At 31.0% G+C, this 11923-nt stretch overlaps 1 protein-coding gene across 1 annotated transcript in view; it reads left to right on the plus strand.

Moving 5' to 3' along the window:
- Positions 1–7192: 7192 nt before the first annotated feature.
- The window catches only part of LOC106465255 (calmodulin), a 17092-nt gene continuing 12361 nt past the window's right edge, over positions 7193–11923 (plus strand). The window contains exon 1 of the mRNA XM_013925465.2: positions 7193–7543. Within this exon, the coding sequence (XP_013780919.1) occupies positions 7541–7543 (3 nt within the window). The 5' untranslated portion in view covers positions 7193–7540. The remainder of the gene's footprint in view (positions 7544–11923) is intronic.

An 11923-nucleotide genomic window follows, 5' to 3' on the forward strand; every position in this document is an offset into this window, starting at 1 on the left:
CTTAACTTCAAACAAACAATGTGAATATATATATATATATATATATATATATGTTCTTTGCAAACAAATGGATCAAAATATTCTGCATTGTATAATGTGTAAAGTCTTTTTTTATAATACGTCTTTTATATAGTTGAAGGATTTGTCAACCGCCAGGATTTGTTTAGCTTTCCCATAGAGAGAGAGAAAGTATTCAACGTAAAGAACGGTAATTTGAGAGGAGCGTATCAATGATTTTTATCAAACGTGGATACGACATCGCTAAAAATGTTGTTCTTATATAATTAGAAAATAATAATTATATTTTAATATACTTGCAGAAGTTTGAGAGTGTCTGAATAAGTTTATTTGTTTATTGGTCATATGAACTATAAACATTTTGAATGACCTGCCAAGATATTTTTGTCTTTACTAGTAGAAAAATTTAGCGTTTGTAGTTAGTTCCATTCTTGATAGTTTCCAGAATTCTTACTACGGCGACAAGAAGGAAATATTATTTCTAGGCTTCATTTGAAAACCATCAGTTTAATTGACACATTTTTATGTCAGGGAATGAAAGGAGGCAATGAATGAATGTTGCGACGCACGTGTGTTTCATTGCTGTAATGTTAGTGAAGAAGCCTGTTGCGCTTTGAGCATAGCTTTATTCCATGTGCGTGGATATATAACTAAGAAGGCAGGTGTATGTAAACTGCACGTACCGCATGCAGTAAAACAAGGTGATTGCGCCTGTTGTACATCGTGCTGCAGTGAAACCCCTCAGCTGGCGACAGCTAGATTAGAACTCGGCAGTTGAGCGCAATGCGACAGCAGACCACCAGTTTATGTGAACAAAACAGTACGCGATGACTCATACCCAGTAATCAGCTAAACCAGAAGAAGAACAAAGTCCGTGGAGTAAATGAGATTATTAAAAGGTTAAAAATGTATTCGGTGTTATATGCTAATTATTTGATATGTATTAACGATTCACTAACTCCTAATAATTAGGAGTTTCTGACATGCCTTCAAATAAAGCACGTTTCATCTTCTACAGTTAAATGTTAAAATATGTGCTGCACAAAAGAACGTTCTTTTTTAGGATTTATTCAAACATCAAACAAAACACATGACTGACGCATAAAGCTGAAGCCCATGTGAACAATATAGTATTGATGTACTAAAGTGTGTATAGCACAAATACACAAGTACGAAAACTAAAAGTAAAACTTATTTTATTACAAGTTATAGTTTTTAGAGTAAGGAATATTAATATTTAGAACAGGTACGACGTTTCGATCACTGGTGCGATCATTCTCAAGAACATAAGTGATTGAAACGTCGTGCCTGTTCTAAGAAGTAATCTTCATTACTGTAGAGGCTGTAACTTGTAACTTAACTAATAAGTAAACTCAAAACGAAACTAAAGGTAACACTGGCCTTAGTAGAATAAAAGCTACAATTAAAATATTTCGCAAATGGTAAACGGAATATATTTAATTTTTTAACTTTCAAAAGACAAGTAAAAAATTCTAGTAATAATACATGTGTTATCTGTCTAGTTTTCACTGCTTATAATTACATTTAAAAACCGTTACAAAAGTTATCACAGTAATGACCTTATTTTTGAATATGTAAAAGAGGGCACTGTCTTTATATAAACACGACCCGGAGAACATGTATTTCGCATTATAAATATATCAGCTCTAATTCACAAATCTATAAGCTGTAATTAGCAAGTCATGTGATATAAATAGATAACATTTCATCCACTAGATGATTTTGGTCTTGATTTTAAGAGAAAAACATGTCTTTATAGAGGTATTCACAAAATTGATATACAGCTTAAGATTTTGCACTAATTATAATCATTATTTGTTTAAAGTTATATGTATAATGACAGTTACAAGTTATAATTTATTCTTTGCAAATGGAGCTAAGTGCCACTTAGTATGATCTTTCTTTTTTGCTTTAAAATTGTACGTAAAAAATATAAAACTAACACATTTACCGAATACTAATACTTGACTGACTAGCTGAAATAATTTATGGTATCTATATAATAGATCCCTATTAAATCGACATCACAATTAATTGCCAGCCATATTTAATAAGACTGTGGTCCACTAATTAGCATGCTTGGACTGTGAATCCGAGAATTCATGGTTCGATGACCATTGCTGCAGAGCATGCACTCTGTACTTTGGGACCGTAGGTACGTTATAAGAGTAATGGTCAAATCTCACTAACCGGTCAGACAAGAATAGCTCAACAACTGGCAGTTGGCGCTATTAACTAGTTTGAATTATCATCGAAAGCGTTTTGGACAATTGATATGATTTTAATAGTAAAAAAATCACTTATCGAGATTTCTTCTTGTCAAAGAATTAAGTTTTTTTTTTCTAACAGACTACAGGGCTGTGCATAGGAATTTAAATCTGATCGTTATTGTAGGTTGAGCACATTCAACAAACACATATTATATATAAACCATATCAGAACACGCACATATATTATTTGCACAGAAATAAATACCATTAAACTCACTAAAATGACCGAGTTCGTATGCATAAAGCTATGGAGGAGGGGGGGGGGTGCCTGCAGAGGGTGTCTTGAAAAACCAGAACAGAAAACCATGATCGAAATCATACTGAAACGCCGAAAATTCTCGCCCCTATGAGCCCGAGCTGAAAATGCTTTAAGCACTTAGCGACGCCTCTGGGGAGCTGCTTGCCCCCTTGTTGACGCCTCTGACAGACAGGCAACATCTTTTTTTAAGCAATTATATCATAAATATATAAAACCCTGTATTTTAAAACCATAAGTTAGGTTAACGAGTTAACAAATTAAAATATTTTAGAGATATTGACTTGAGTAAATGTAGTTTTTACTGCAGAAAACTAGGCCAAGGATGACCAGCGATTAGCGTGATGGATTATGGATCTGTTGGGATTTCTTCCGAGTTCCTTTACTACAAAAATATCGAACTACGTACTTAGTGGTTATGGGTGTGTTATAAGGGTGACAGTCAAATCCCACTATTCGGTCAGGCAAGAGTAGCCCAAGAGTTTGTGGTGGGTGCTGTTGACTAACTGCCTTACATCCAGTCTGTCAATTCAAAATCAGGGACGAGTAGCGCAGATTAGTTTTTGAGTAGCTTTAGGTGAATATTCGAAAGCAAACAAACTAAAAAAATGTGTTTAAAAAGTCACGTCGGAACTTATACATCACGCCATTCCTCAAAATGGCTGCTTTAGAACAGTAATAAAACTTTGCTATATTATAGTGTCCTTCGTACACAGATAAACAAGATTTTTTCCTTAAATTATCAACATTATCTCCGATCAGTAACTAAAATGTTAACAGTTTAATAAATGTGAATGTCATATCACAAAATGCATAATTGTCTAAAGTTTCAAAGCCATCAAGATGGTGTACGTGTTGTATTTATGTAAGTATAATATATTTAAAATGAGATTACCACTTAAAAATAATCCCCCGAAAGGTGGCCGAAGTTTTTCTGGAAGGATCACCTGTTTTAACCTTTTGTATCACTATACAGTAGTGTGCTGTCTATCAGTCAGTCCACGCTGAAATAACGTCAAATAAGGGACGCTTAACGTTATAATCTGTACTATCGTGACGCCAGTAAAACGTGCGAAATCCATGAATCACGAGAACAATTATGCACTCTGTAGGCTACAAAACAGCATTACATATGAACTTCGAAAGCAAGAAATAGAAATACTTGTTACTCTTAATTCTGGTTTTATTTACTCTTGAGACAGAACACTTTCAGGGACCCTGCACAAGTACATCTACTAAATATTTTTTTTTCTATTCTGGATATTCTAAAGATACTTCTAAATATGTTATTCGCATCTGAATAACCGAGGAATATCTGCTCAACATAAAGCAGTTCAACTGTAAGTTATAATGATTCAGACGAAATGAGATTAATTAAATTAAATATATTTTCATTTAGTTTCATATCAAAGCGCTTGTACTCGAGCTTAATGATATTGTAGACGGATGAATCTACGTTATTTCTTAAAACGACAATATTTAGTTTGATTGTGCTTGGCATATTGCCAAGCAAGTGTTATTTCACTAATAATAGGTTGATATATATAGATTACGTAAAAATAAGATATTTAAACGTCCTTGAAATGCACAACCATAACACACGTATATATATCTCAGCTTTAAACTGAGTAATTTGAAGACCATTAAGTTAACCGGAGAATACAAATAACAAGTAGTATTTTTCATGCATTCTTTTTTGGTTTATCCACGATCCCTAAGAAAATATTTTGACAGTTTTCACTTACATAGTTCTGCTTATTCTTCAATTAAAACTTGAATTTTTAAGATATATTAATTGAGGCTGTATTAATGTATACCGTGACTTTTTTTTTCAGTTAAGAAGAAAAGTCTGAGAACCCGAAGAGAAAAAAAAGACAGTATTTCTTTTTTCATTTATAATAAAACGTTAACAAGCGTTTTCACATAATAAAAAAATGATTTAAGCTCCAGAAAAACAACAACATTGGGCTATTTACGAAAGATTTTATTTCCACCTTCTTGAGAGTGAAACGTTTTATAAGTAATTAATGCAATATAAGCAAGAACAAATTGGAGAATAGGTCATTTCCATTTGCTCCAATGGCTCAGAAGTAACCTTATAGCGCTAATATTTGGGGTTCAATTCCTGTGGTGGGCACAGCTTATTGTGCTACTTTAAGCTTAAAAACAAAACAACAAATTAATCATTTCGACTCACTAAATAAGCTCTATATTTCAGTAATAACTACGTTATATTAAAAGTAAAATGTTCAGAACTTTACCATACATATCTTATTATTTCTCTCTTCATTGAATCAGATTTTAATTTATTCGTGTAATAGCAAGTTTTCTTATTAAGAAATATTATTTGTATAACTGAAATCTGAAACTCAGTGGCTCGTAAAGCTTTACTGTTTCGTATATAAAATGTGCTATGAAGTTACTTTTACAGGGGTAAAAGATGATTGTCATGTAGCATACGTACAATTTTAAGATATATTCGTTCGTAAGCCCCTACCCCACCCCCAGTGGATCAGCGGTAAGTCTGAAGGCGTATGACACTAAAAACCGAGTTTTGATGTTCATGGATAGCCTATTGCGTAGATTTGTGATTATCAACAAACATAATCGTCCGTAAGACCCATTGAATCGTGTAATGTAGTAGTTCCCTACTTGTTATTTTTTTCTTCTTGTTCGTATTATTCTATCATTTTAATAATGTTTTCTTCTTGTAATAATTGTGGACATTACAAATTAAGGCTGGTTGATAGCTGAGATAATGATTATAATTGAATAAATATATATATATACACATCAGGTAAACGTTCATGATAATTTCAAATGAAATATATTTATTAATCAAACATATCAAAGAAAACAATTAAAAGGCTTAATTTCAATATACTAGTTCAATCAGACATTCTTACAAAACCCTCTCGTTAAAAAAAAGAGAAGAGAAACAATTGGTGAATAAATATTTGCAGGTTTAGGTGTGAAGTAATGTGAAAAATGACCTTTTTATTTCTATTTATTATATAAATATAATCACACTTAAATGGACCGTTACAACCATTGTAGAATTTAATTGCTTTGACCTTTTTATTTCCTAGAAACATTACATATACTAACAAAATCGTAAGACATCACTTTGTTAACGTTTTGTTATGACGTGTTAATGAAAAAATGTGTAAAGTTATCAAAACTACTCAGCTACCCGTTTTGAATGACGTGTAATTTTATATTAAAGGTATTGATTTAATTCTAATCTTAAGGATATCGTGTGGAAATAATCTGATGTTCTTAATCCACTTTGTCTGAATGGTGTTTGTTGTCTTCCAAAATTTGTAGTGCATACTGGAAGGATTTACACATTTTGATTAAAGCTTAAAAAAACTACCTTTACTCTCCAGATAAATATAAAATAATATATTTTTATTTTAATCAACGTTTCGCCTTTGCGGCTTATCAGGGTTAATATACACAACTGTTGTGTCCATTAACCCTGATGAAGCCGCAAAGGCGAAACGTTGGTTGAAATAAAAATATATTCTTTTTATATTTATCTGGAGTGTAAAGGTTGTTTTCTAAACGTTTATCATAATGAAAACATTACTGTCATCGACCTCTGGAAACTAAGAAATTCGTTATCCTGTAAACGGAGAGTTCTCGATGCATACAAAGTATACAAACCACTTGTTTTCGACAAACAAACATTAAATTCAGAACACTATCAATTATATCTAGTTATAGATCGGTGGATTATTTTAAAAAACTATACACTTTTCAATTTTCAACATTTTCTCACTGGATTAGGAAAAGTGTTATTCCTATAGAATAAGTAGAGTTGAATACATTTCTCTTTATATATTTACCAATATATTACATAAATTACTAGTACTAGTAGTATTTCTATTCTTGTTTCACATAACTTGTACTATCCGTCACAAAGGAGATAAGTTTTAATTAGAAAAATGTTTTGATTTAAAAAAGAGCAAACTTGTATTATGCTTGATTTTGTTATATCACTAAAATCATTTTGTTTTGCAATTCCTTACTTTGTATCTTAATTTCGTTGAGTACTAAATTAGAACCATCCTTATGAAATCTAATTCTATATGTAGTAAATTGATATATTCACTGTACAAATAGTTTTTATATGATAACCAAAAATCACTGGAAGAAGACAGTGATTTGTTCAGAAATTAAACTTTTCGCAGCAAAACAGATCAACTTTGATTTTTTCTACCAGCTTTCAATTAAGAACGATGCTTAATTTAACTCAGCTTCACCACTAACTGACTAAGCGTTCAGAGAAAGTCCTGTTTTCGTCCGGTGATATCTTCACAGTCTGTTTCCAATATAAGGGCACGTTGGGCTCTGTAAAGTAGTTTAATGTCCATTTTCACAAATATGTAATTATCCTTACGGCATGTTATTCTATTTTAAACTAAAAACGTGATTTTGATAGTTATTAAAGTTCTAAAGAATAAGTACATACTAAAATAGATTACCGCGAAGTCCAACACTGCTTCTTAGTCTAGATCTGCATTAGCTCAGGTTAAGTACAGACGCATTGCAGGTACAACAGAACCAATCGTGACTCCACCAGCAAAGAACAATTCTGTAGTGTCCGCCACAAACGATAGGCCGTGGCGCACCTTAGGGTTTATCACCACCAGGGTGCTCCGCATTGAAATAAAATTCCCCTGTTCATTCAAATATAAAACGAAGGAACGATATTTACTTGAAGTTATTGTAAACCCTGGAGTAAGTGATAATAAGAGGATCTCTTCTGTAGGTCATTTTTGATATTAACTGTGTTTTAAACAAAGATACATAGGTTTGTGTAGGAATACACATCAAGGAGTGTACCAAGAAGCATCTGCGTTCTATTTAGAATTCTGTGAATTCTATAGAGCAGACGATAGTGAGTGTGCAGAAGTTCAGCGTTAAAGTACTATTAAATTATAGAAGCAGAACTAAGACTATTGAAATAATGGTATGTATTTACTATTAAGACATTATTTTATGGTAAAGTATACTAGAAACATTTTAAAATTTACTGCAACTAAAAACTGTTGTTCGTGTAATAATGACTTATAGTTATTAATTCTACAAATTTAAAAGCAAGTTTAAAAACACGATAGCGATACCTAGTTAAAATACTCAGTCTGAATTTCTAATATTAATAATAATATTACTAGTAGTACTATACAATACTACTAATAATAATACTAGTCTTAGTGATAAGTTAGTTTTAACTTCGTTGAACTTAAATTGTACTTGCAGAACTAGTAGTGGAAGTCAGAACATTTCCTAACGTGTCATTATTCTTGTGTTACGTAGCATGTTATTACCCCTTAACTTAAGTTATAGTTATACTATACTCAATAGTTATATTTATAACTTATATTATTGGAAGTTTTACTACTAGTAGTAGTAGTAAAACCTCTAATTATATAAGTTAAGGATTAATGATGTGCTAAATAATAAAAATTATTACTAGTTTAAATTAAGCAAATACAATGTACTTATTATTGATAATAGTAACAGTAACTAGAGTCTACAGAGTAACAAATTAGAACAATTATTGTAGGAAATTATGAGTAGTGGTTGGTAAAACAGATAAAAAGAAGTATGTTGTAGGTCAAACCATTAGGTTTGACCTACAAGTTAACATACATAGAACAATTAGGCTAGTAGTAGTAGATGGTTTTGTTGGCCAAACATATTTATTACTATAATTATAAAGTATAATATTAGTATTACCGAACAAAATATTTTGATTAAGTAATAAGAATGCCTTTTCACACTAAAAACTGTAATTTATAGTAATAATTGCTTTGGGTGCTAATAATAGGCCATAATACTAGTACTACTACTCTGAGTACAAACACTACTAATATAGTATGTGGATAAAAGTCAGAGATAGCCTGAAATAGCTTTTAAAATATGTTCAGACAAGCAAAATGCCTTTCTTGTACTTACTCAACCCATGGGGCAGTTGTCAACGTAAATCAATCTAAATCGAAAATACTTGCACCACAAAAAAGAGAGTCCATTAGTACAAGAAAAAGGCATTTTGTTTTTCTGAACACATTTCAGTTGCTACCTCCAACACTTTGGGGGGGGGGGGCAAACATGGCCCAAGGGGTAGCTGTCAACCTAAATTGGCTGAAAATACTTGCACCATAACACGTAGTCCATAAGTACAAGAAAAAGGCATTTCGTTTGTCTCTACACATTTTAAGAGCTACCTCCAACTTTTACCAATTGCTCTACTGATACTATGCTTAAATGAACAATGTCAGTAACTATAATATAGGATTATGAAGTAGCTTTAGCCAATTTCAGAATTTGGGCCCTTGGGTATAGAAATTAAATGAGTTGGTAAGGTTAGTATTGCTCTACTGATACTATGCTTAAATGAACAATGTCAGTAACTTTATAATATAGGATTATGAAGTAGCTTTAGCCAATTTCAGAATTTGGGCCCTTGGGTATAGAAATTAAATGAGTTGGTAAGGTTAGTATGAAAAATGTAAAGTTTTATTAGTTGTAGTAACACTCAACTAACAGTTAATAACTTGAAGACCAGTGAAATATTTAAGATTCAGCTTATAGTTATAATAATGGGCTTACAAATTGCAATCCAGTGTAACTTGTGCAAGTTATAATGTGTAAAGAAATCCTAAGTGTTGAGTGTTATTATATTTTAATACCCTAATATACTTAGCAGTGCTGTTACTGTTACTAACAATATCAAGTACTACTAATGTGTAATTGTTTATAGTCTTATGCTGTATAGCTCCTGCTAGTAGTGGTATATTGTAGTAGTACTATATTACAATGCTTAATTGATTTGCAAGCTGAAAAGTAATGTGGAAACCTAAGTTACCATATATTTAATTAGGCTGCATACAAGTAAGTCTTAATCCTATCTTGGTTAAGATGTATCTCAAAATTTGTACCTTTCTCAGCTATTTTCTTCTAATGTTATTATGTTGCAAAGGTAATATAAATGACCATTGATTTAAAAAATTTTTATTTAACCCTATTGCTATTAGGCTTTGCAGTCGTTTTAATTAAGTTTCATACAATACTTCAATATAGGAATTTCTAACTTGTGATTTTCTTGTTGGAAATTTTATTTAAGTTTGAATCTTAAGTCTTCAACTTGTATTGTTGTAGAAGTACAGTTCTGCTGGCTTCTGTCAACAAAACTATTGTTTAGTTAAAAACTGTTTGAATTGTTATTATTGGCAAATTGAGGTTGGGGGGGGGGATTTAATAAGTATAATAAGACTGCTCTGTCAGAATTGTTTCTCTACATTTATATAAGTAAAATACTTAGCTTTTTTTTAGATGAGCAAAAGTCTTGTCTTTTTATAGGAAATTAGATGCTGACGTGCTCATAACACTAATAGTGTGTCCTACTATTTAATCTTATTTTCTGAATGTAAGACATAAAAGTAAATTTTTTTTTCCACCATTTATATGTTGCCTTTATTGTAATGAACTGTTTCCATCCACTTACAATAAGGAGCCACTATATACAAAAAAAATATTCTTATTTAAAGGTGTTTGCTATAACACTGAAGGAATTCTATGAAGCACTCAATCATGTCACAATGTTCATAAGCAAAAGTGTTTTTCTAACTGTATGTTGCTAGGGGTGCTGCAACAGTTTCACCAAATGAAGAATAATTAAGAATATAAGAAAAGTTTACATAAAAAAAATATGCGTGTGGTAGTAGGGGTGTCATTCAAATCAAGGTAAGTGGGATAGGATGTTGCCAGTGAAAAAAGCTCAGAACCCACTGAGCTAAAGAAATGCACTGACCCAAAACTAATAAACCTTAAAGGCTTGAGTATACATTGCCGCTAGCACTGACTGAAATTGCATGTAATTGTTCAAATGTTGTCATTGTACCATTCTTGCTTCTCAGTGTGCTTGTGTCTGTTGTACCTATAATTTTGGTGTTGAACAGTACTTTAAACTTTGTAAACATTTTAGATAATTATCAACCATATGTATTGGTTAAGTTAACTTCAATATTTCGCTAATAACTTAAATGACAGGAACTACATAACTAAGAATTGCCACACAAACTTGTCAGGCAGTTAGAAACTTTTTTTCTTAAATATTATGGTTTTATTATGTTGTTCATTTCATCAAATGTTTTAAATGGAACATTACATTTTACTCTTCTGACCCAGTTCTTTGTTATGAGTCTATTTAATAGCAATACACCTCTGCCTTGATACAACTGGTCATCAGGATTCATGATTTAAGATTTCACTAAAAAATAGGTCATGATGTTTGACAGTTTGACTATAAAAAATATTCCACCAATCTGTTTTCATGCTAACATGGTATTCATAGTGAGTTTTGAGTAGTTGTGTTGTATCTACTCTTTGATTTGCATGTTGAATTATTATAACCTCAGTGAACTAATTTTAATTTATGCTTTTAAACCAATAGTTTAAAGCTATTTATTTATTTTATTTTCACATTCCAATTTTCATTACACAGTGATTATATGATATTCAAGCATTGTAAAAATAATTTTAATTTTTTAAGTTATGCAAAATTGAATTGTGAATGTAAATATGTTTTAAAGTTATGTTAGATGTTTTAATATTTGTATTGAGAATAGTATCAGTAACTATTAACAAATGTTAACAGTAAGGAGTTAGTTGAAACTTCATGCATTCAATGAAAATGTGAATCAGACATTAACAAAATGTATTGAGTTGGTTTGAAATAGAAATGAAAAGTGTGTACTACATCAGGGCCAATCGGTCCAATGCTGACATTCATAAAACTTGTCTGTGAAATTGGTAAACATGATTAGAGAAACAATAAAATTTAAAGTAAAACGAACATGAAACAAAACTTTTGTTTTTTCCCCTTAAAAAAATTTTTCATGGAAAAATTGGGATCTATGACCTTAGTTTTATAATGGGAAATGTGCTAAAATGGGCCATGTTGTATCAAGGCAGAGAAGTATTAATTTTTGACTTAACAAAATAATCTTTAACTTAATTTTGTCTGACTTCCAAAACATTTTGGTTAATAATAATATATTATTGAGACAAGCACAATGACGGAAGACTATTTATTCCATTGATGACTGTTGCCTATAATTTCTAGATGGCAAATCATCTAATTGTCACCTCTGTTTAACATCCAAATTTATATTCAACAAAAATTTGAACTAATCTAAATTGTATGTATTTATATATATTTAGTTATATATATATGTTTTAGTGGTAGAATCCCGTGCCAGACAAACAAACTAAAAATATACTATATATATATATATATATATATATATATATATATATATATATATATATATAGTACGTATACGTA

Source organism: Limulus polyphemus, unplaced genomic scaffold, assembly GCF_000517525.1.
Source record: "Limulus polyphemus unplaced genomic scaffold, Limulus_polyphemus-2.1.2 Scaffold66, whole genome shotgun sequence".
Lineage (NCBI taxonomy): Eukaryota > Metazoa > Arthropoda > Merostomata > Xiphosura > Limulidae > Limulus > Limulus polyphemus.